The following is a 23,703-nucleotide window of genomic DNA, read 5'->3' on the forward strand; positions in this document are numbered from 1 at the left end:
CTCACCCCTTCGGCCTGAGTTCGTGTAGGAGTCAGTGAACGCAAATTCTTCAGCCTGTTTGGTAGTATTGTTCAACATTGACAATCCTGCGGGATGACTTCCTGAGTGGTTCTCTCTTACTGCACCTCCGCCATGAGTCAAAAGATAGACTTTTGTTTTGAAAGGGCGGCAGCGGTGATCTGTTGCCTTAAATGTTTGTGGCGCAAGGGATCAGGGATTTATTTTTCCTTCTCGCCAAGCGGTTGGAGACTCGATCGGTTTTCGTAAATCTTACTGAATTTGGACTGAATGTTGTGAATTCTTGTCGCGGACGCCCCAGATCACTACTCTAGTGGAGCAAAATTTATTCATGCAATCTTCGTGTCCGGTTGGAGTCGTCTCGCGCACTTTGAAGCTTCTCGGGCTAGCTTAGTTTGCTAACAAAGAGACGCGTTTGTGAACAACACTTCTCATCAGAACTCAATCCAGAAATAAAGTCTTCTTTTTTCCGTCACCGACTGGTAAGGATTGACAAGACTGTCACTTAAGTGTGCTTAAAAAACACACCAACAACTACATTCTTTCGACGTTGTCTGAGAGTAAAATGTTCTCTATTGTCTGAGTTGTTTATTTATGTTAGGGTTAAGGGATAAGGTAACCCTTATCGTAATTTGGTTAGCGCGTCTGCCACACAGTTCTGAAGACAGGTTCAAATCCCTTCCTTGGCAGTGTAGCGTTTGCATGATATTCTCCTCCTGCCTGTGTCGATTTTCTAATGAAAAATTAGGTTGAACACGATCAGGGAGTTAAAATAAAAAAAGATCCGATCAAAAGATGAAGCAATGACTACATTTAAATGACCTGTTCATTTACTATACAGGATATACTTGTAGACTAAATCAATCAAAAAATGCTGCACTTGTACTTCCAGGTTCTTCAATAGTTAGAGGGAAAATCCTTGACACCGTCTTTCTTTGTATATGTGGATATATTTATTTATGCCACAGACACACACAGTGAACAGAGTGACAGTGTTTCCGGTATCACTATGCATCCCATAATACAACAGAACAGAACAGAAAAGAAATGTGCCCTTACAACTTATTGGTGATAGTGAATCACGTGCCCCCTCCCTCCCCCTACATAAGTAGTGTCAAAATATGAGCACATAATTTAACACCCCCACTTGTTCATCCCCAGAAACCATATGCTCACTTTCCAAAGAAACATTTTTTGAACTTCAGTATTTTTGGCTTTGCAACAGACTTTGTCAACATATCTGCTGGCATTTCTTCTGATGAACACAAAAACAACATTTATTTTCCCCTTTTTTTTAGTATGTCTCTTATAAAGTGGTATTTCACATCAATCTGTTTAGACCTCTGTCTATTCACTGGCTTTTTGCACAGTGCTGTAGCACCCTGGTTGTCACCATGAATCGTAGTACAACTCTGCATTTTATCCACCCCATTTATCAACTGAGCAAGGTAAATGCTTTCTTGAGTAATAGAAGCCAATGCAATATATTCTGCCGAACAAGTTCAGAGAACAACCGTTGGTTGCTTCTTTGACTTCCATGAGATTGCAGGACCCAGTATTGTTGGATTGAAGCAGTACCCTGTTGTGGTTCATTGAGCTTCAACTGAAGATGCCCTATCAGAGTCACTGGCCATTAAGGCCGTTAAGTTTAAATCCTCCTTATTTTCCTTGAAACACAGCTCATAGTCACTTGTACCATTCAAGAACCTCAAAAAATGTTTGGCAGATACTAAGATTTCTGCTTTTGGTTTCGCCAGAGTTTGTGACAGTTTGCTTACTATCCAGCTAATGTCTAACCTGGTACAGGTCATGGCATAAATCAAACTTCCAACAATTTCACGTTACTCTTTGGGATTCACAACTTCATTTGTATCTCATGAGTTTCTGGTTTTGGTTCACATGGCGTACAATTTGACATTCCAACCTTTCAAGCATTTTAAGATGTAGTTTTTCTGACTCGTTTTGATTTCTTCACCATCTTGTTCAAAATCAATAACCAAGTAGTATGATATTTCTCCTGAATCCTTCATATTGAATCTGGACTTCATTGTGTCTTTGAATTTGTTTAGGATGTCATTGTTGCAGTTATTAGATGGTTTCTTTCGGCTTGTCGCTTTCAGGGTCGCCACAGCGTGTCATCTCAGATGAATGCACATATATGTTTGGCACAATTTTTACGCAACCCTTCTCAGGGAGCGGAGGCCCCAGTGGGATACGAACCCACAACCCCTGGTTTACCAAACCAGTGCTCTAACCACTGAGCTACGGGGCTTGCTGCAATTATTGGATCATCTACCCAAATGATCACCAAGATCACATCATCTTCAAAATGTTTTCTATGTACACAGTGGTCAGATAGATTTCTTATAAAGTTATCTTTTACCAGGTGATCATGTAGAAGCTGATACCAATTTCTCCCAGATTGTTTTAAGCCATAAAGGGATCGTTTTCATTTGTACACCAGCTTCTCTCCTGTCTCAGATGTCATTTTAAAACCTTCTGGTTGCTCTAAGAAAATCTCTTCCTCAATAGGTGCATGTAAATATCCTGTTTTAACATCCATTTGTTAGACACTGAGCTCATTTTGTACAGCTATCTGCATCAACGCTCGTACTGATGTAATGTTTGCTGTCGGGGCAAATGATTCGTGATAATCGATACCCTCTGTTTAACTATAACCTTTAGCTATATATCTAGCTTTAAAGATTTTACCCCCTTTAGTGCATTCTTTGATGGCATATAACCATTTTCCTCCGACTGCCTTGTGGCCTTCAGATAAAGGAGTCAAATCAAATGTTTCATTTTCTTTAAGTGAGCAGAGTTCTTCCGTCGTAGCATTTTCCCATCTGGAGGCCTCAGGTGATGACCGGGCTTCACAGTAAGTTTGGGGGACTCCACACACAGACCTGAAGCAATAATCAATATTTGTGTGAGTTACATAATTGTCTTTAAGGTCTGTTAGAGCTTTTCTCTCCCTTCTTGGTTAGCGATGTTTCTGATCATCTTTAGATTCTATATCTGCACTGTTTTCATTTTCACCACATCCATTTTCTGCCGTTTCAAATAGTTGCACATATTTACTAACACTTCATTTTTATTTAGGGATTGGTGTTCTGTCCTTTCCTCGTGATTACAGTTTCTTCGTCTGTTACTTTGAATTTCTGAATCATCTTCTTCATTTGTTTGTGTCTGTTGTCAGGGTTCGCACGCGGCCCCAAAAGTCCCTAAAAATCCCTAAATTTCTGAGGGTGCATTTAGGGGGCCCTAAAAGTCCTTAAAATTCACAGAAAACCGGTCAAGCTCTTAAAAAGGCCTTAAATTAAAAAAATCAAAGGGAGGACCTCTACCCCCGAAATTCTCCCTAAAAAAAAAAAAAAAAATAGAGATCCATCTGGCGTCCAAAGCAGCCGGAAATTGTCAACGGAAGTCACTCTGTGTTCACAACTAGTCGCCATCTTGTCGTCGATATTCCATTGTTTGCTTCCGTGAGTAGGCATTTCACTTCGTCCTTGTTACGACGTAGCGTAGTTCTTTGAACGATCCAACTTGTATCATGGGGAAGTGCATTTTTCAAGATGCTTGGGTTGAAAGTAAAGAGTTTGGGAGCTGGGATCATCGAGATCCAAAAGATGTTCTACTGTCTGTGCAAACCAGCTTGGAAAGATGGGCGTCAAAGCACTGGAGTCGCACCGGAAAAACAGGAGACACGCTGATTTGGCGAACACTGTCTCATCTTCTGTTAGTATGAATCTGTTTCTGTCAAAATATCAAGATAGTGAAGCATCAACTTCAGGCAGTGGTACTGGCAGTGCATGCGCACCTACAGTTGTCCAGTCATCGAGTTCAACCAGCCAGAAGTCAGGCTTTATGAAATTAGTTCAATACACGAAAACGGACTCTTTTAAGGCAGAGATCGTGTGGAATTTAAAAGTGATTTGCAGCCATTACAGTTACAAATCTTGTGAAAATGATTCTAAACTGTTTCCAGTCATGTTTACAGACAGTGAGATTGCTAAAAACTACCACTGTGGGGAAAGGAAGACTTCGTACCTGACTACATTTGGCATCACTGCCCACTTATCATCTCTACTGAGGCAGAAAGTGAAGGCTGGATCAGAGTATGTCCTCCTCTTTGATGAGTCTCTAAATCATGAGATGCAAGAGAAGCAGCTGGACTTTCCTGTGCGATTGTGGATGGATGACCGGGTCTGCACTTGCTACCTCATCTCTGAATGCCTGGGACATTCAGCAGCAACTGATCTTCAGGAACGTCTGGTCCCTATCGTGTGTGACTTTGGTCACCAAATGCTGCTCCAGCTCTCAATGGATGGCCCCAATGTTAATTGGAAGCTGTACAAATCTATTCAAGAGCAAATAGAAAAGATGAACACCCGCCGCATGCTGCAGACTGGAAGCTGCGGTCTACACATCCTCCATAATGCATTTCGATGCGGCTACGAGGCAGCTGGAAGGGGGGTGGAAGATTTTCTGTCTAGCCTATACAACTTGTTTCGCGATGCACCTGCTAGGTGCGAGGACTTTAAACAAGTCATTGGATCCAACACTCTCCCTCTCATGTTCTGCAAGCACAGAGGGCTTGAAAACATTAATGTGGCAGAGAGAGCCATCACCCTGATGCCACACGTACGAGATTATTGCGAGGCAGCAAGGACGAAGAAGGTGACCTGCCCAACCAACAGCTCCTTCACTGTTGTTCAGAAAGCAAAACAGGACCCCATCTTTGTTTCCAAGCTTCACTTCTTCCTTATGTGCGCCAGGCTGGTGGAACCATTCTTGAAATTGTACCAGACTGACAAGCCTATGCTTCCCTCATCGCAAAGGACATGGGCACTCTCATCAAGACTCTGATGGAATAGTTCATCAAGCCTGAAGTCGTTAAAGAAAAGGCAGCCTCCCTCACCGGCCTTGTCAAGATAAATGTAGGTGACGAGTCACACTGGGTGGATTTATCAAAAGTAGGCATAGGCTTTGCTGCTGAGAGACTGCTTCTGAAATCTGGCATTGCAACTGACCATGTAAAGCAGAAATTTAGGATGAGCTGCTGAGGTGGTCCAGCAATATGGAGGGCCTGACATGGTGCCTATCACAAAGGAGCTGTTGGTCGCTGTATCTTCTGCCAGAAGTATTTACTTCCAGCATCTAGAGGAGGAAAAGAAGAAGAAGTATGCATCAAAACAGGCAGAGAAGAGGAAGGCAGCTAAGGCAGAGATAGACAGCCTCAAAGCCAAAAAAGACAGAATAGAGACTGACATATCTACGCTTATTGAGAAGGCTGACAGGCTGTGTGAGGAGGAAGAAGGAAAGAGGAATCTGAGGTTTATCACCGAGGCCGATGCACTCAGAGGCAGAGCAAAGGACAAGAGAGCCACTTTGGCACCTCTGCAGCAACAAATAGAGGAGGCACTGGGTAGGCTCAAGGAGCTAGAGTAGGGGTGCTGAGATAGACATCAGTAGAAGACATTTGTAAATATGTGTATATCGCTGCAATTGTAGTTAGAATCAGTTTTTCTGGAGACTGTTATGCGAAGTAATTATGTGAAGAGATTGGCAATGGTCATATCAATGAGAACTACCAAAGGGGCGACAGGTGATCACTGTCACAGGTACTGGAACCTTTGATGAACCAAGCATGGTTGATGGCACCATTGGGTGAGTCTTTTTTCCTTATTCCTGATTTGCCACGATGGCCCTAAAATTTTCGTGTCGGCCCTAAAATTTTCGTGCCGCCCCCTAAGAATGCCCCTAAAAAGCCCTTCAATTTTTTTGGTCAGAGTGAGTATAAACCCTGGTTGTTCAGCACTGGTCTTTTTGACAAATTTTACCAGTCTGTTTTGACACTTTCCCTGTTTGTGCATTATACACCAGGTAAGCGGGGCTGTTTCTACTATACCCAACAAATATTCCTTTGTCACATCTGGTGTCCAATTTCTTTTGGTTATGTTTGTATGCGTAGCACTCTGACCCAAACACCCACATTTTGGAGAGGTCTGGCTTTCTTCCCATCATAAAAAAATATGGGTATTTTTGGTCCTGTTATTGTAACATCTCTTCCGAATATGAGCTGCATTTTGAACGGAATAAGGCCATACTACCTTTTGGTAATCCCTTTTCGAGTAGCAAGCACCTTCCCATCTCAAAAAGTGTTCCCCACTGTCTTTCATCAGTTCCATTTTGATGAGGGGAATGTGGAGACGATGTCTCATGTCTTATGCCTTTTTCTCTCAATAGTGACTGAAAGGTATTGCCTGTATATTCATTACCCTTATCAGACCTAATGCATTTTACATTGCTAAATGGTGCACTGTGTGCAAGAAATTTTTCTGTCGCTAATGTAGCATCATTCTCATTTTTAAGGAAATAAACAGATATTGCCCCTGAAACATCCTCTGTAAATAAAATGGCATGTCTATAACCATCTTGACTGGTCGGCTCGATGGGGCCAGACAAATCTGTATGTATCAATTCAAGAGGCGCAATAGCTTTTGGATCAGCTTTCCTGTTTCTGTTGTTGGTAAATTTTCGCTGTGTACAAACATTACAGTATATTTTTGTGTTACCTGTCATTTTCATACCATCTACGACATTTGGTAATTTTAATAGCTCATCCACATTGCAGTGTCCCAATATCTCGTGCCATGTTTTAACATCACAAGTTCGACTTACTTTGTCTCTGCGCAGGATATCATTTACAGTCATCAACACCTTGCTGCTGGATATTTGGTGTTTTTACGTAGTACAGTCTCTTGTGTTCCTCGATGCAGAATAGAGTTCCATCTTTGGTGATAAGTTCATTTCCTCCATCTTGAAAGATCACTTTGGCTCCGTCAGTCATGGCTGCTTTCACTGAGACTATGCTCTGGGGGTAAGTTGGGATAAATAATGCTTTCTTCAGTGTGATATCAATATTTCTTCCTTTAATGTCCTGAAGAACTACTTCAGCATCACCACGTTTTAATGCCACGTTGTTTCTCCTGCTTCCATCGGCGAGTTGCATGTAGTGTTTTTCTGGATTCAACGTTTCATCAAATCTTGTGAATTTGTGGATCTCATTCATAATGTGTGATGTAGCACCACAATCTATCATCGTTCCATTTTTTTTCAATGTTATCTGGGAGATACTGCTGACTGACCTTGAAAATATGTCTTCCTCTTCATGTTTCTGTTCTCTTTCTGCAGTTTGTTTGGTATCATCTTTGTGCTTGGATTTTCTTTTGCATGTATCATCATTGTGTGAAGAGCTTCTGTGATAGTGAAACCACTTTAGCGTTCCTTTTGGCTGACAGTCTCTGGATATGTGGCCACGGTTTCCACATCTGTAGCAGGTCACCTCCACTTTCATTACATTGTCCATTTTAGGTTAGAGTGTCAAACTTTTCAGTTTCCTCGTAACTTAGCAGCTTAGTTTTGAACTGTGTGAACGTTAATTCATCATCACTCTGTGTTGTGTGAATGGCAAAAGGTTTGTATGATTCTGGAAGACCCTTCAGTATCATGGCTATTACCAGTCCATCACTAATTTCCTCCTTTGCACTTCTCAAGAAGGTAACAGTTTTTTCAGCACGAATAATATAGTCTGTTATAGTTTCTTCAGACTCTTTCTTTAGGGAAGTTAGCTCGGTGTATGGGGCAATACTTGACCCCTCCGTACAGGGCACTTAACCACGCCTCCTGAAGTCACGTCACCCCACTGTTGCTAACCTCAGACAAACATTAGACAAAATGGCGTCGCAGGAAGAAAAGTCAAGAGTGAAATTTTCTGATTTACCAGGTGATTTTTCACTCGCATTCTTACCGAATAGTGAAATATCGTTGAAGAGCAGACAGCAGGGCTTCAAATATTTCAACGAGGGGTATTTCAATTGTATTTCCATGCATATCGACGGAGAAACCATTGATATTAGCGCGAGATCTTTCCAGAGTCAGAGGAACACCGAGAAGCCACATAATATAATATGTTATAACCCAAAGACGAATTCGTCATTGACAGTTTCCTATTTTCGTGTTACCTATCACACTTGTGGGCAGAATCTGTATATGTATCTGAATAGCCGTTTGTGAACCGCCGTATGAAGGAAAAGAAGAAGAAGGCGAAGCTTGATTTACGAGTTGTTTCTCTCATTTTGTTTGTGTAACGTCACACGCTCCCCTCAATAATTATTCTTGAATTAGTGCCGAACGTGCGTAAGTCCCGACCGAGTACGACAATCACTACTTTAGTGTCCTCAAACATCCTTCCTTAAGTCTTGGTGTCTTGGTGCACGTCAAAGGCTTTTAGGACTGCTAGTCCGGTTTAGCTTAGCTCGCTAGCCGCCAACAAAGAGACACGTTTGTGCAGTCAGGTCCTCGCAAAGTATCGCTCAACACAGATCAAGTGTGTTAATCATTCACACGTAGCTATGTTATGCAAGTGAAGAACTGCTAATTCATTTATATGAGACATGTATTGAAAATCAAAAATAGGGCTTACCTTCGTGCAAACATATCTGTTCCGGTTGATTTTAGATGGATTCAGTTGATCATGTGGTCTTCCACAAAGTTTGATCCATCGAAGACATTTTTCGTACTCGGTCTTCGGTTTTGGAAAGGGTACAAATTGAACTCCACCAACTAGCCTATCAGGATACCTGTCGTCACTATTACAAAGGCCGTGACTACACCTCTTAACCATATCTATTGTTAAGGATCCCTAAGATGTGATAAAACGCAAACAAAAGCTCTACTGAACCATGCGACTTTGTCAGAGGTTATGGCGGACGACAACAAGGGGCGTGGTTTAGGGACATCTCTGGCCTCTGATTGGTCAGCGACGCGGCCTACGCAATTTCTACGGAGGGGTCAATTCTGGGTTTGCCCTGACTTGCGTAATGTCTTCGTAATATTTGAAGAGCCTTTTCACCGTCGTCTGCCGCCTCCCTCGTAACCAGCGCTAGGCTAGTGTCGGCGAGGAAATGGATCAGCTCCGTGAAGCAGTCTGCGTTCAACTCTGGGTCCGGTCTTCGGTGGAAAGGATCGTATCCTTCAAGCAATTGATTCCTAGGTGAACGAAAAATTTTACCTGCCACAGTTCGTAGTTCTTTTCTTAGGCGTCGAAAACCAATCCCTGGCCTTTTCCTCCACTTGTGCCGCACCTGGGCCCATAACCTGTTGCACCTGTACTTCTAGGTTCTTCCAAAGTTCGAGGGAAAATATTTGACGCCGTCTCTTTATATACATGGATATATTTATTTATGCCATAGACAAATACAATGAACAGAGTGACAGTGTTTCCGGTATCACCATACATCCCATAATGCAACAGAACAGAAAAGAAACGCGCCCTTATAACTTATTGTTGTTAGTGAATCACGTGACCCCCCCACTACATAACTACAGTCAAAATATGAGAACATAATTAAACAAAAAATATATATTTACAGTAGAAAAATACATCTTTGTAAATTAATTTATGCCAGTGAGGTAAGGTTACTGACAGAACTAATAATATATTTGATTGCAGTACATTCATAAAGCAATTAATGATCTACTATTTAATTACATTCTTTTTTTGTTGGTGTCGTGACATTTTTATCAATTGTAAAATATGTGCCTTGACTCATAGTTTGAATTCACTGCTCTGTATTCTTAAGGTAAAATCAACATTACAATAAGACAGTCAAGTCTCTTCCCCACACCAAAACTTGAGAGCATGACTGGACAGGATGATATGTTTACATTTAACCGTGAGAAAGAGTGGCAGCAATAGTTTACTAGGCTACTAAACGGTAAACTGACACGTAAAGCATAACTTTTAGTATGTTTTTAAGCAAAAAATAGTCAGCTGGAATGGATCCATCCATTTTTTCACCACACGTCAGGATGTTGTCGTATATGGATTTTTGCAACTCCCGTCATAAAAATGCTCTTGAGGCATTTGTTTTGGAGAAGGACCAGGAAGTGGCGTTTTTTGCAGTAGCAGGATTGAGTGTTTATATTGGTTTAGCCCTATTGTGCCGGTGAAAAATTACTTGTTTTTTTTTTCATCGTGTTACCCAAAACGCCGGCTCGTCATGTTCCTGGATTTTGGTGGGACACTCAGGAGGATGGATTCACTTTTTCCAAAACACCCAGTTCGTCGTGAAAATCTGATTGCACAGGGGCAAAGGACGAGAGCTTTGTGGGTTGTAAATGACAGGTAGGTGTGTAAAGAGCTATTGTGGGGGACTAATTTGTTTCAGTTAATTGCATATATTACGTGGGAATTTAGAATAAATCCCCTTGGTCAAAACAGCAACATAACAAAGCACCTGTATTGCATTTAAGACAATTTAATCACATACAATACAACACAAAACAATAAAATGGAAGTACAAAGAGCGTGTAACACGAGCTAACTAGACGTACAATCACCAAACTCGAACAACTCCGAAACCAGCAATCATAAAAAGCTCCGTCCACGTCCGATGATGTAATCCCCCTCTTAAGAACGTAACAAAAGAGCCGTATCATAATAACTTATTATAGTACGTAAGTCAGAGAGCTAAATGTGTCAGTGTACGCGGCCGCGGCGTCATTGCCGGTTGGCGGGGGCCGCGGCGTTGTTGTTGTTCGCCGTACAGGGTTTACCGCCTCCTGTGCGAACATAGCTGGCAAAGTCTCCGGCAGTCCTGAGACCTTTCTGAGGATAAGCGGTTCAGAAATTGGATGGATGGATTCTGAGTGCTTTTGTTGTAAGTTTGTTTCATCACAAACTGTCCTTCCTTGAGTAGACAAAAATAGCTGTCTTCTTTATCTTTTGCGGTTTCCTTTTTTTTACTTTTTGTGCTTTGCCATTTTCACCAATGTACTGTTTAACTTACAATGTCAAAATCTGAATCTTGATGGAATTAAGATGTTTGATGTCCTTGGTTTGCTTATCCCTCTTATGTAGCGCAGAAAATGTGAAAATGTGTGCAAGAAGGACTGGAGAGTGCAAGGAAGAAGTTCGTGGACCAAAAAAAGAGGAGGAGCCACAATGTCAACTACTGGACACTGTGCTCAAACTGGAGCCGAGAATTGTTCTACGCAGAGCAGGTTTGTTCTCTTGTCGTGTGCATTCTAATTTGAATGATATTCTTATTTATGGGCCCCATTTTATGATGGATTATAAATAAAATTATTCACGTGCCGCCCTGTGACTGACTGGGGACCAGGTAAGGATGTGGGCCACCTTTAGCTCGAAGTCAGAGGGGACAGGCAACCCTCCCGGGACCCTTGTGAGGATAAGCAGCTTGGAAAATTGAGACACACATATATATATATATATGTGTATATATATATATATATATATATATATGCGTGTGTGTGTGTGTATGAATATGTGTGTGTGTGTGTGTATATGAATATATGTGTGTGTATATATATATATATATATATATATATATATATACATATATGCAGTCACTCACAATTGACGAGCGCGCTCGGAAATCTGCACAGTCGAGCACGAAAAATTTATGAGTAGAAATACATAGACATTCTCAGCGCATATGAAAACCAATCCAGCGCAGTGAACCACAGCCTTACACGGTCTCCTGCTGTTTATCTCACTCCGCCCCCCCTTCGGCTCTTAAAGGGGTACACACCGTCCACCCACACAGTCTGGGCTACGTAGAGCAAAGAGAGTTAGACATGCTGCTTGTGTTTACTCTCGATAATAATGGTAAAAGAAAAAAAAAAAAAAAAAGAAGTGCTGTTGCTTTAATGAATGTCGGGATATGTGAATAATAGAAGAAAAAGTGGTGAAACTGGATGCTATTTTCCCTTTTTTTGGGAATAAAAAAGGTCTCGTCTGAAGCCAAAGTAGAAAGTACAGGATGACATGGTGTCTAATGTTAAAATCCCACATTGGTACTTCCTGATCGAAGATGAAAGCACAGACAATACAATGCACAAAAAACGAATTCTGTATTTTGAATATAAGAGGCAACATAACAAACCTTTAAACTGTTTGGTAGCTTCATTCAGCTTTCAACATCCATTGCTCAAGATATTCTGGAAGCAATAATTCAGTTTTACACCAAGAAAAACAGACGGGGATATCATTGTGGGTTAAAAAAAAAATGAAACAAAGTTGCAAGCGATCTTTCAAATTTATAGTTCATAGTTGGCTTGGTTTAGTTAGTCACTCACATTTGACGAGCGCGACTTCGCACTCCAGAATCTGCACGCTCGAGCACGAAAAATCACGGGCATAAAATTTGTTACGAGTAGAAAAAATTAGATATTGAAAGACGTCGCTTATTTAGTGTTTTCATGACATTAATTTACGTGTTTATTTCATAAACATTAACTAAACAAGCCTGCTTCTAAACAATCAGTCTTAACAATCAAGAAATGCAAGTTAACCGTACTGAGCATGTCCACAAGCGCATGTTTCTGAGCTGCTTCACGTACTATGAGCGCATTTCCGTCGAAAGTCATGAACATAATGAGCCGTGTCAAAGGAAATTCAGTTACACCAGGGGGTGGTCATTGCATCGATCGCGATGCAGTTTTGTTGATCGTGTGACGGTGTGCCCCAAAAAAAAAAAAAAAAAGGACTATCGACTATCATCCACCATGTCGCTTGATTCAAGTGTGGCCAATACGTCAAGCGCATGCACATAAGGGCGCGTTCTAGCAAACCGGCCTCCTATTTAAGGTAGTTGCGGCATAGCATGCGTGCATCCCCCCGCTCCGCTAACTGTAATACGTTAGAGATTGTGATTTACTTTAATCTAAATTCTAATGGTCATTTTCCCCATGGTACCCGTTATCTTGAAGTTGAAAACTTTTCCCCTCTACATGCTTTAGGAAAATATAGCTCATCTACTGCTAGCTATCATTAATGGATTGACAATAGATACCGCCATAAATTACAATAGATCATAACAATCCATCACGATTGCCGACAGGAATGTTTGTTACAATGTATCGCTTGCTTGCTGCCACTAACGCCAATTATGTTGAACTCCACTTTCATTATTTTCAATACTGTTTTCTATCATATTCTACTAATATCAGTTGAAATTGGACATTAACATTTCTGAGTTTGAAATTTTTGTTTTCTATTTTAGTTATGTATTTGTTTATTTTATTTTTAATTTACAGTTACGTTCTATTACTCTAGTAAGTTATTTTAAGGTCTTGAGAGTCCATCGCTAATCACACCCATAACTTTCTCTGCGAGCATGACTGACCACACCTGTAAATTTTCAAATGTGAGTGACTGTGTGTGTGTGTGTGTGTATAATATGATTGTGTCAGAGGGCTGCACCATTTGGAACGATAACATTAAATTCTATATTTTGAATAGATTGTACTGGTAATTGGAGTAAAAGTATTTTGTCAATATTGATAGAAATAGGTCAAATAAGTCATCTGTGAAATAATATGCCAAATATAGACGTAATCCACAAAAACTGGGCAGATAGGCTCTGGCACTTGCGCAACCCTTGTAAGGATAAGCAGCTCAAAACTGGATAGATGGAGGGATTCTGGATCATGGGTAAAGATTGATGTCCCTCCGAGTCAATGGGATGACAGGAAGATACAACGTGATAGCCAATATGAGAGCAGCTCTATGGCGCCACACAAATCAAGATATAGAATGTTTACGTTTGTTGGAATTTGGGGAATCCAGCGCCCATTTTTTCCTTTTCTATAATGAATTTCCTTCGTAACAAGAGACAATATTTGTCAGAGGAGGCGTTTTGCAACCTGTTTTTTCGTAACTACAGACGTTTGTCATTCCACTAAATTTAAATATCAAATAAGTCCGATGTCAAATAAGAAAATGCTCTTGTAGAAGTAATACTCTTAAACAATAATCACATCAGGGCAATTTATTTTGAATTTGTTCGATGTCAATAAACACTGAAACTTGTAACTTGTTTCCTCTTCATTTTACCTCTAAAGTGAGAATCATCCAGGTGTTGAAATCTGGCTGAATGTCTGAGGTGGTCATCACGTGGTCATCAGTGATAGAATATCTGTTTGGATTTTCCCTGGAGCTTCACTCTTCCCCCTCCACTCCTCTCATTCACGCCCATGTATTCTGTTTTACTTCAGCTAATCTTCATTCCTCTCCATTCCAGTGCGTGCCTCCATTTTTCCAATTGTTCCTCCGCCTGCTCCTTGCTTTCACTGCAGATCACAATATCATCTATGAACATCATAGTCCAAGGGGATTCCAGTCTAACCTCATCTGTCAGGCTATCCATTACTACCACAAACATGAAGGGGCTCAGCGCAGATCCCTGATGCAGTCCCACCCCCACCTTAAATTCTTCTGACACACCAATGGCACACCTCACCGCTATTCTGCTCCCCTCATACATGTCCTGTTCTATTCTAACATATTTCTCCGCCACACCAGACTTCCGCATGCAGTCCCACAGTTCCTCTCTTGGTACTCTGTCATAGGCTTTCTCTAGGTCGACAAAGATACAATGCTCCTTCTGATCTTCTCTGTACTTTTCCACGAGCATCCCGAAGGCAAATAATGCATCTGTGGTACCCTTTCTAGGCATGAACCCATACTGTTGCACGGAGATACTTACTTTTGTTCTGAGTCTAGCCTCCACTACTCTTTCCCATAACTTCATTGTGTGGCTCATCATCTTTATTCCTCTATAGTTTCCACGGCTCTGAACATTGCCTTTGTTCTTAAAAATGGGAACTCGTACACTTTTCCTCCATTCTTTAGGCATCTTCTCTCTCGCCAGTATTCTGCTGAATAAGTTGGTCAAAAACTCCACAGCCATCTCTCCAAATTGCTTCCATATCTCTACCGGTATGTCATCAGGACCAACTGTCTTTCCATTTTTCTTTCTGTTCAGTGCTTTTCTAACTTCCCCCTTACTAATCATTGCCACTTCCTGGTCATTCACGCTTGCCTCTCTTCTACTCTTCCTTCTTTCCCATTTACTTCATTCATTAACTTCTCAAAGTACTCTTTCCATCTACTTAGCACACTACTGGCACCAGTCAACATATTTCCATCGCTATCCTTAATCACCTTTACTTGCTGCACATCCTTCCCATCTCTATCTCTCTGTCTGGCCAACCTGGAGAGATCCTTTTCTCCTTCTTTCGTGTCCAACCTGGTGTACATGTCTTCATATGCCTCTTGTTTAGCCTTCGCCACCTCTGCCTTTGCCCTACGACGCATCTCAATGTATTCCTTCCGCCTCTCCTCAGTCCTCTCTGTGTCCCAATTCTTCCTCGCTAATCTCTTTCCTTGGACGACTTCCTGTAATTGTGCTTTACCCTTTTGCTCAGTTTGAAAAAAAAAAAGGCGTTCATAATGGATGAAAAAAATGTTGGAAAACAAAGTAAATGAGAAGGCTGTGGAAGAGCGCAAAGCGAGACAGTTGCATGCACGGTAGCAGACGTTATCCCAGTTAACTACATTGATAAGAAAAATCAAGCATCTTATGGAAGATGATTCAAATGTCAACACTGTTCAGGATAGAAGGCGTGTGGATTTCAACCTTATGTAGTAGGAGATTGTGTTCGCTTAATTCTGCAATTTATGCAATTTATGGATGAGGAGGAATTTTTGAATGACCAGCAAAACTGATTTGAGCCCAAACGTAAATAAACAAATGATTTTTTCTGGAAATGTGAAAAATGGATGAAGGATGTCTTGACATGTGAGCAAGCAGAGGATTGGGATATACAGATTACACACGATGATAGCAGGTCCAATTTATCCAGGTCTACTAAACGAATACGTAAGAAAGGATCACATTGTGGAAGTTTGTTGTCTGGAGTTTCATATATCAGAATAAAGGCAGAAATGTAATGTGCATCATTAAAAGCAAAGGCTGTAGCCTTGGAAGAGAAGATGGCTATAGAAAAGGAAAAATGGCTTTAAAGGCTTGAAAAGAGATGCATGCAATGTGGACTGCTCTCGCAGCAGCTGATGCGCGAGTGGAAGTTTTACAAAATTATGAACACACACACACAGAAATGAGAATATTTGATGAAGAAGAGCAGGTAGATGAATAAATTGATGACGCAGAAAATGTTGGCTCAAAGCCACAGCAATGTAGCTCAATTTCATCCAACCAGCTCAACGATCAGCCAGTATTGATTAAAGGGAGTGTGTCACAACCAAAGGTGGACTGTGAGAAAGAATGAGTGCTTGAGAGTTTATGTAAGACCATCTCTTAACAAATTTGTGTAACTGAATATCTTGCAAAAAACCACCATGCATTTTTACTCCCTGATCTCAAGATTGCAATATTTACAGGTGATCCTCCTGAATATAAATCCTTTATTAGATCAATGGAACATGGAGTAGAAGGCCGAACACGTGATAATCTTGATTTATTAAAGTTTCTTCCGCAATACACAAGTGGACCACCACATGACTTAGTCAAAAGCTGTTTGCATCTGGAACGCTCAGTTAGTTATGTTAAAAGCCAAGCAAATGCTAAAAAGAATTCTTTGGTGCCTTGATGAAGATCAGTTTATCCAATTACCTGAAGTGTTTTCACAAAGAAACATTCCTGTTACCAAAGACAATATTCCTTGTCAAAGGGATGTTAATTGTTGGCCTCACCTCAAGGAGGTGAAGTTTCCCTCACTCCAAGCAGACATTGGACTACTCATTGGCGCAAACACTCCCAAAGCAATGGAACCACTACAAGTTATCAGTACTGTGGATGATGGACCTTATGCAGTGAGGACGATACTCGGCTGGACAATAAATGGAACACTAAAAGGTGGAAATGACATGTAGGTAAACAAATTAGCAGAAGTCTCTGTAAACCAAATATCAGTGACAACACTAGAAGAGTTCTGGCAAATGCAGTTTAGCACGACTTTCCTGATGCTGGACAAAATGAGAAAAACGAGTAGTCGAAGGATGATCATCACTTCATCCAAATTGTTTCTCACTCCGCCAAGCTTTCAGATGATCATTACAGTGTATGTTTACCTGCAAAAAACAAGTCACTTCATCTGCCAAACAACAGGTCAGTCGCTGAGCAACGTGCATTAAATTTGAAGAGAAGATTGACAAGAGATGCTAAGTTTCACAGAGAATATGTTGTGTTCATGGACAGCTTGTTCAACAAAGGCTATGCAGTGGAGTTTAAAACCAAATCTGAAGTAACAGAAGGACAGGCGTGGTATCTGCCACACCACAAATTTAGCCATCCTGTGAAGCAGAAGCTCCGAGTAGTCTTTGATTGTGCGTCCAGCTTTCAAGGTCTGTCCCTGAACCAGCAACTCTTACAAGGGCCAGACCTGACAAGTTCCCTTGTGAGGGTTCATATCCGATTTAGGCAGGAGGACATAGCTGTACTTGCTGACATTTAAGCAATGTTTTATCAGGTCCGAGTCAGCAAGGAAGATACAGATCTTCTTAGATTTCTCTGGTGGCCTGAGGAAAACCACAAACAGGAGCTAATGGAATATAAGATGTCACATTTTTGAGGCAACGGCATCCCCGAGGGTTGCAAATTTTGCGCTGGAGAAATGTGCACTGGATTTTTAAAAAGAATTTGGTCAAGAAGCTGCCAAGACAGTCAAAGAAACTTTTTTACGTTGTTGACTGCCTCAAGTCAGTTCACAATGAAGAAACAGCAGTTAGTCTTTGTGTAGACTTAAAAGGGATGTTGGCCAAGGGTGGATTTAGGGTACCAAGATGGTCAAGCAACAGTAGAATAATGTTAAATTCGTTTCCAGAAGTGGAAAGAACAGATGGATTTCATGATCTAGACTTGAGTAAAGACAGTTTACCGATTGAAAGAGCTCTTGGGATCCAATGGTGCACACAGTCAGATCAGTTCAGATTCAAAATCAACTTCAAAGTGTGACCATACATTAGAAAAGGGCTGCTGTCCCTTGTCAGTTCCATTTATGACCCTCTGGCCTTCCTCTCTCTAGTAATATTGCCTGGTGAAAGAATTCTTGAGAACTTATGTAGATTAAGGCTCAGATGTGATGAGCCTGTCATCAAAGATTGGGAAAAATGGATCTCAGGTCTGCAGCAACTTAAGAAATTTGGAATCAATAGATGCATCAAGACAAAGCAGTTTGGCTCAATAGTTTTTGCACAGTTGCATCATTTTTCGGATGTGAGGGAAGACTTGTATGGAACAGCAAGCTATTTACTGTTTCGTAATGCACACATTGAAACTCAAGCTCCTCTGATGATGGCAAAAGCAAGAATTGCACCGTTGAAGTTTCAAACAATACCACAAATGGAGTTAACTGCAGGTACAGTTGCTGTTAAAATGGATAAGCGTTTGAAAAACGAGCTAGAGTTGGAAATGTATGCTTCTGTTTTTGGGACAAATAGCATGGCTGCGCATAAGTACTTGAACAGCCAAAGTGCACAATTCAAAACTTTTGTGGCCAACAGAATTGCAACAATTTTGGAACTCTCTGACTGGTATGAAAACAAATGTGAAGGAACCAAATACAGCAAATACTGAGGACAGACTACATGATTTTGAAACAGCTTCCAAAGGAGGACACTTAACTTGTCAAGATTTACAGAAAGCTGAAAAAGAGATTGTAAAGTACATGATCTTGGCTGAAGTTTTCTGGAAACGTTGGTGTAAGAAAGAAATCTTTGTCTTGGTGATGTGGTGCTTGTTGTGGATGATAGATCATCCAGAAATTCCTGGCCACTTGGAAAGATTGTGGCAACTTACCCGGACAAGAACGGGTTTGTTCGTCAAGTGAAAGTCAAAACTAAGAGAGAAGAGAAGAGAGAGAAAAGAGCTTTGTCGGCCAGTATCGAAGCTTTGTCTTCTTCAATTGTATTTAGTTTTGCGCCCGTTTATTGTCTTTTCTTGTCCACTGGTAGCTATTAGGGGCCGGTAATGTAAGAGCTGAAATAGAATTTCTGTTCTTCAAATATTTTAAGTCAGAATAATTAGTGAAATAATTTCAGCTAAATTTTAATTATGTAATATCGAGTATTCACAAACTGTGTATTATATGCATTCTGTGGTATTTAAAATGAGGATTTGAGGTTTGCTACATAGTTGATACGTTGTGATGACATAATGAACCGGAAGGAGAACGAAGGTTGACGGAAAAAGACGCACAGTGGAAATATGGACGGTTGGACGAAATCATTTTTGACCATCATCATCATTAACATCCATCACCATCCCCAATCCTCATCATTTTCTTTGTATGTTTGTTTTTTGACCTGGATATTCTGTGCCCATTCGATCTGGAAACAATTTTATTTACTTTATTTTTGTTGTTTGAATTGGGGTAAACGTTCTCTTTGAACAAACACCTGCGTCATGGATTACTTTTGTTTCCCCTTTTTGGTGCAAATAACGAAGGAATCATGTGTCAAGAATAGCCTGTTTAGGAACCTACAAGTAGTATATGATTTGTATACCTTATGTGCTCCCTAAGAACCTCTCACCAAGGGACACAGTCGAATGCCTTCTCCAAATCTACAAAACGCATGTAGACTGGTTGGTCAAACTCCCATCCACCCTCGAGGACCCTGCCGAAGGTGTAGAGCTATTCCAGTCTTCCACCGCAAGGATGAAAACCACATTGTTCCTCCTGAATCTGAGATTTAACATCCTGACAGACCCTCCTCTCCATCACCTCTGAATAGACCTATAGACTGTGGAGTGTGATTCCCCCTATAGTTGGAACAGACCACAACGTACAGGTCCCGAGCCAGGGAGCAATGAGTATACCCACACCTGCTTGGCGGCTCTCACCGTGGGCAACTCCAGTGTGGAACAGAGTCCAACCCCTCTCAAGAGGACTGGTATCAGAGCCCAAGCAGTGCGTAGAGGAGAGTCAGACTACATCTAGTCGCAACTTCTGAACTGCACGCACCACCTCGGGCTCCGTCCCTGCCTAAAAGATGACATTCCATGTCCATAGACCTAGTTTCTGTGGCCGGCGATCGGATCGCAAAGGTCCCCAATTGTGGCTACTTCGCACCCAACCTCTATGGCCCCTCTCACAGGGGGTGAGCCCATGGGAAGGGAGACCCATGTTACCCTTTCAGGCTATGCCTGGCCCAGCCCCACCAAGCGCTCGCCTTCGAGCCCCAACTCCAGGCCTGGCTCCAGAGGGGGGCCCCAGTGACCCGTGTCTGGTCAAGGCAAACCGAGCTCCAATATTTGAACTTGTCAAAGGGGTTTTGGAGTCATACTTTGTTTGGTCCCTCACCTAGGATCTTTTTGCCATGATAACCCTACCAGGGACATGAAGCCCCCAGGCAATTTAGCTCCTAGGGTCAGCCGGACACACAAACCCCTCCACCACGATAAGGTGACTGCTCGATTAAACACTCAAAAGTTTAAACCTTGGTCGTTTAAAAAAAAAAAAAAATGTATTCGAGAATGAAACCCGAGATATTCAAAATATTCAAGAAATAAATATCTCAACATCATTGCATCCATTTTCCCCCACTTTATTCCAGGATAAGCGTTTTCCTATAGTTACAGGTCGTTATTGGCGCTTTTTTTTTTCTTCTGGACAAGAATAGTCTTAAAAACAGACATGTCACCTTCGATTATATTTGAGAACTGAAGCTGCCAGGCAGTGCCGAAGGGCTCGTGAGCACCCATATTTCAAAAGTAAGCACGCATATACACACGCTTTCATGTCGCATTAAGTTTTTTTTTTCCTAATGGGCAGCAGGGCACCCTGTATGTCCCCTCTTTTTTTTTTTCTTTGCTGCGATTAGACAATCAGAAGACGTGGTGCCTGCCCTTCACTATCTCTTCTTGGCTTGTGGATGTGATGCGTTTCATGTGTGCTGTTGGCATAGTGCTGGTGGCCCCCTGCGCGGCAGTCTAATACTATGAGCAGTTGACAATGGTCTACAGTTCCTGAGGCAATCGGAATGCATTACGCGATGCACAGCTTCCCTGAGCAAATCAGGATGCAGAACCCAATGCCCATTCATACATTGTATAAAAAAAAAAAAAACCTTACTCCACTGTAAAAATTACACCCACACACACAAAATATTTTAATAGCAAGGCTGCAGAAGGTGCACCGGGTTGTAGCGAGGGTACACAAATAGATGTGGTCATTGATCATGTTGACAAAGACTGCAGACTTGAAAAGTTGTACAAATCTTGAATCAAAAAGAATGGTCCGTCACCATTATTTGTTTGTGTCAATCCTCAGATTGGTCATTAAAATAAAATTCATAATTTCTAAGAACTATATTATTATAATATTTTTCTTTTGAGAGGAAAACGCAGATACTCGGTCTTGGATAAAGGGAACCAAATGGATGGAGGAAAGCAAAGTCAAGTATCACACCATCTTGAACAAAGCAATGAAGCTCGAGCTTGATTTTTGTTTTCCCCTGAAAACTGGTCAAATTTCACATGACAGTGACTATATAGAAAATATGAGCGAATACTGCCACTTGAGTGAATTGCTTTTTCCACTCCAGCTATGCAGTGATTTTGGTTTCCACTTCTGGCAAGAGGGCTCAATTTTGGTGATGAAAAAGGAATGTTTTAAGTGCAATTAATAATTGACAATACTGATTGGCAGTGTTGAAAATGATTGATAATTTCATTGTACTGAGCAAAATAAGACCATTTGTAAAGGAATTACGGACCATGTAAACTCCTGCATGTCAGTTCTTATTTTTTTTTTACTGGTGGCTAAAACCGAGACCATTTGTCCTCCATCAATATATAAGTTTTGTTGCTATCTCAATTGTGAGTTACTTTCTACTACAACATTGTGCAGTTAAATTTGCAGTTACAGTAAATATTGCAAACAAATTAGATCTGACCCCTTTGTGTTTGTCATTTGCCTTGCAGAGATCAGTGAAAATCTTCATTCAGCAGAGCAGCGGGAGTCAGTGTCCCATCACATCAAAGAAGAGGAGGGGGGTGAAGAGGTTCAATGCATCAAAGAGGAGGAGGAAGAGTTTTTACTCTTGAAAGAGGAAGAGCAGGAGGAAATCATCCAGGTTCCATCCACTGGTGTCCATTTGAAGAGTGAAGATGAAGGTCAAAGTGAGGAGAGGCGAGGGGCGGAGCCTCGAAGCAGGAACAGCTCAAGTGATGGAAAGTGCAACAGTGGAGGATTACAAACAGACGGTCGTGATGATGATAATGATGAACAATCTGATGGTGATTTGACATGTCACACTGCCAGCAAATGCTGGAAATGTTCTCAGTGTAGGAAAGCTTTTGCTTCTATGAGCAATTTGAAACGACATATGAAAATACACACAGGTGAGAAACCTTTTTCATGCTCAGTTTGTGGTCAGAGATTCTCACGGAATGGAACCTTAAAAATACACACAAGAACACATACAGGTGAGAAGCCTTTTTCCTGCTCATTTTGTGGTCAAAGATTCACTCGAAAGGGAGATTTAAAAATCCACACAAGAACCCACACTGGAGAGAAACCTTTTTCCTGCTTAGTTTGTGGTCAAAGATTTATTCAGAAGGTACACTTAAATAGTCACAAAAGAACGCACACTGGTGAGAAACCTTTTTCCTGCTCAGTTTGTGGTCAAAGATTTATTCAGAAGGGACACTTAAATAGTCACAAAAGAACACACACTGGTGAGAAACCTTTTTCCTGCCAAGTTTGTGGTCAAAGATTCTCTTATAAATATCAGGCTCAGACACACAAGTGTGATGGTGAGAATAGCAGTGACCATAAAGGTTCTCATGCATATGTGTTTGTGACGATCTAAAAAAAAAAAAGTACTGTAATTTCTAGAAAATAGAAGGGTTTTCCTGATTTTTAGGTCAATTTTGGGGGTGGGCATTATACTTCAGGACACATTATACTCGAGAAATTATGGTAGTTACTATGTTACTGACTTGGGAAACTCAACATTCTTATGTGTACAACCTTGAGTTGTTTTTGATTTTTTGATTTTTTGATTTGATTTAGTTTTTTAATTTCTGAAAAGTTTTCATTTTGAAGTGGAGGGGATTAACACTTTACAGCTACAAAATGTGTAATCTGACGAATTATGAACACTTTCTGGGATAGTGCCTACATTTTCCCATACCACCAATGCCAGTAGGTTTTCATTTTCAATTTTTATGATGAAAATGTCGCGTTTGAAATTGAATTAATTCTTTCTCAATTGTTCTATGTACTGATGTGTTGATGGGGGAGATTAAAACAAAATGAACCTGTTTGTGAAATATGGACACTGAAGACCCATACTTCCTTTGAGCAATGTATTCATTTTGTCTGTTTTTGTGATGTTGGTATCAAAGAATTCATTGATTGAAATAAAACTTGGAGTTTTGGCTGACATTTTTGTGTATTTGTGATCTTGAATGAAATATTGCCCCTAAAACAATGAGGTTGACTTTATTTATGTATCGAATCCATTTCCCCCATTTAAAAATGATTGAAATGTTTTTTATCCATCGGAAAAACTCCAAAAAGAAATGCTCACACCTTAAAGCCCAGGTGTCATCCCTATAAACATTCTAAAATAGATATTGTAATGATAAATACATATATCATTATTCACTTCAATATCTATACGACAAAATAAATGTGAGCAGAGAGCGGGTCATCCGTGCGCAAAGTTGCAGAAGTGTCATTCTATGACATCCAAGTGGTCGCCATTGGCTGCATCCTCTGTACGTGACGTCACCCGGACATTCGCCAATGAAAACACGCGGTGGACCCTAACTATGGGAGACG

At 41.0% G+C, this 23,703-nt stretch overlaps 1 protein-coding gene across 4 annotated transcripts; it reads left to right on the forward strand.

Annotated features, from left to right (window-relative positions):
• Positions 1–206: 206 nt before the first annotated feature.
• On the forward strand, positions 207–22,910 carry LOC133493642 (oocyte zinc finger protein XlCOF20-like). 4 transcript variants are annotated; one of them, XM_061807274.1, is made up of 4 exons: positions 207–500; positions 10,115–10,210; positions 10,946–11,088; positions 21,837–22,910. In XM_061807274.1, exons 2-4 carry the CDS (start codon positions 10,119–10,121, stop codon positions 22,724–22,726), a joined length of 1,125 nt encoding a protein of 374 aa, XP_061663258.1. In that variant the 5' UTR covers positions 207–500; positions 10,115–10,118; the 3' UTR covers positions 22,727–22,910. The 4 variants fall into 4 exon arrangements, with proteins under 4 accessions (XP_061663258.1, XP_061663261.1, XP_061663260.1 ...); XM_061807277.1 differs by lacking the exon at positions 10,115–10,210; XM_061807276.1 differs by lacking the exons at positions 207–500; positions 10,115–10,210 and adding an exon at positions 8,491–9,076.
• The last annotated feature ends 793 nt before the right edge of the window (positions 22,911–23,703 follow it).

Source organism: Syngnathoides biaculeatus, chromosome 20 (genome assembly GCF_019802595.1).
Source record: "Syngnathoides biaculeatus isolate LvHL_M chromosome 20, ASM1980259v1, whole genome shotgun sequence".
Lineage (NCBI taxonomy): Eukaryota > Metazoa > Chordata > Actinopteri > Syngnathiformes > Syngnathidae > Syngnathoides > Syngnathoides biaculeatus.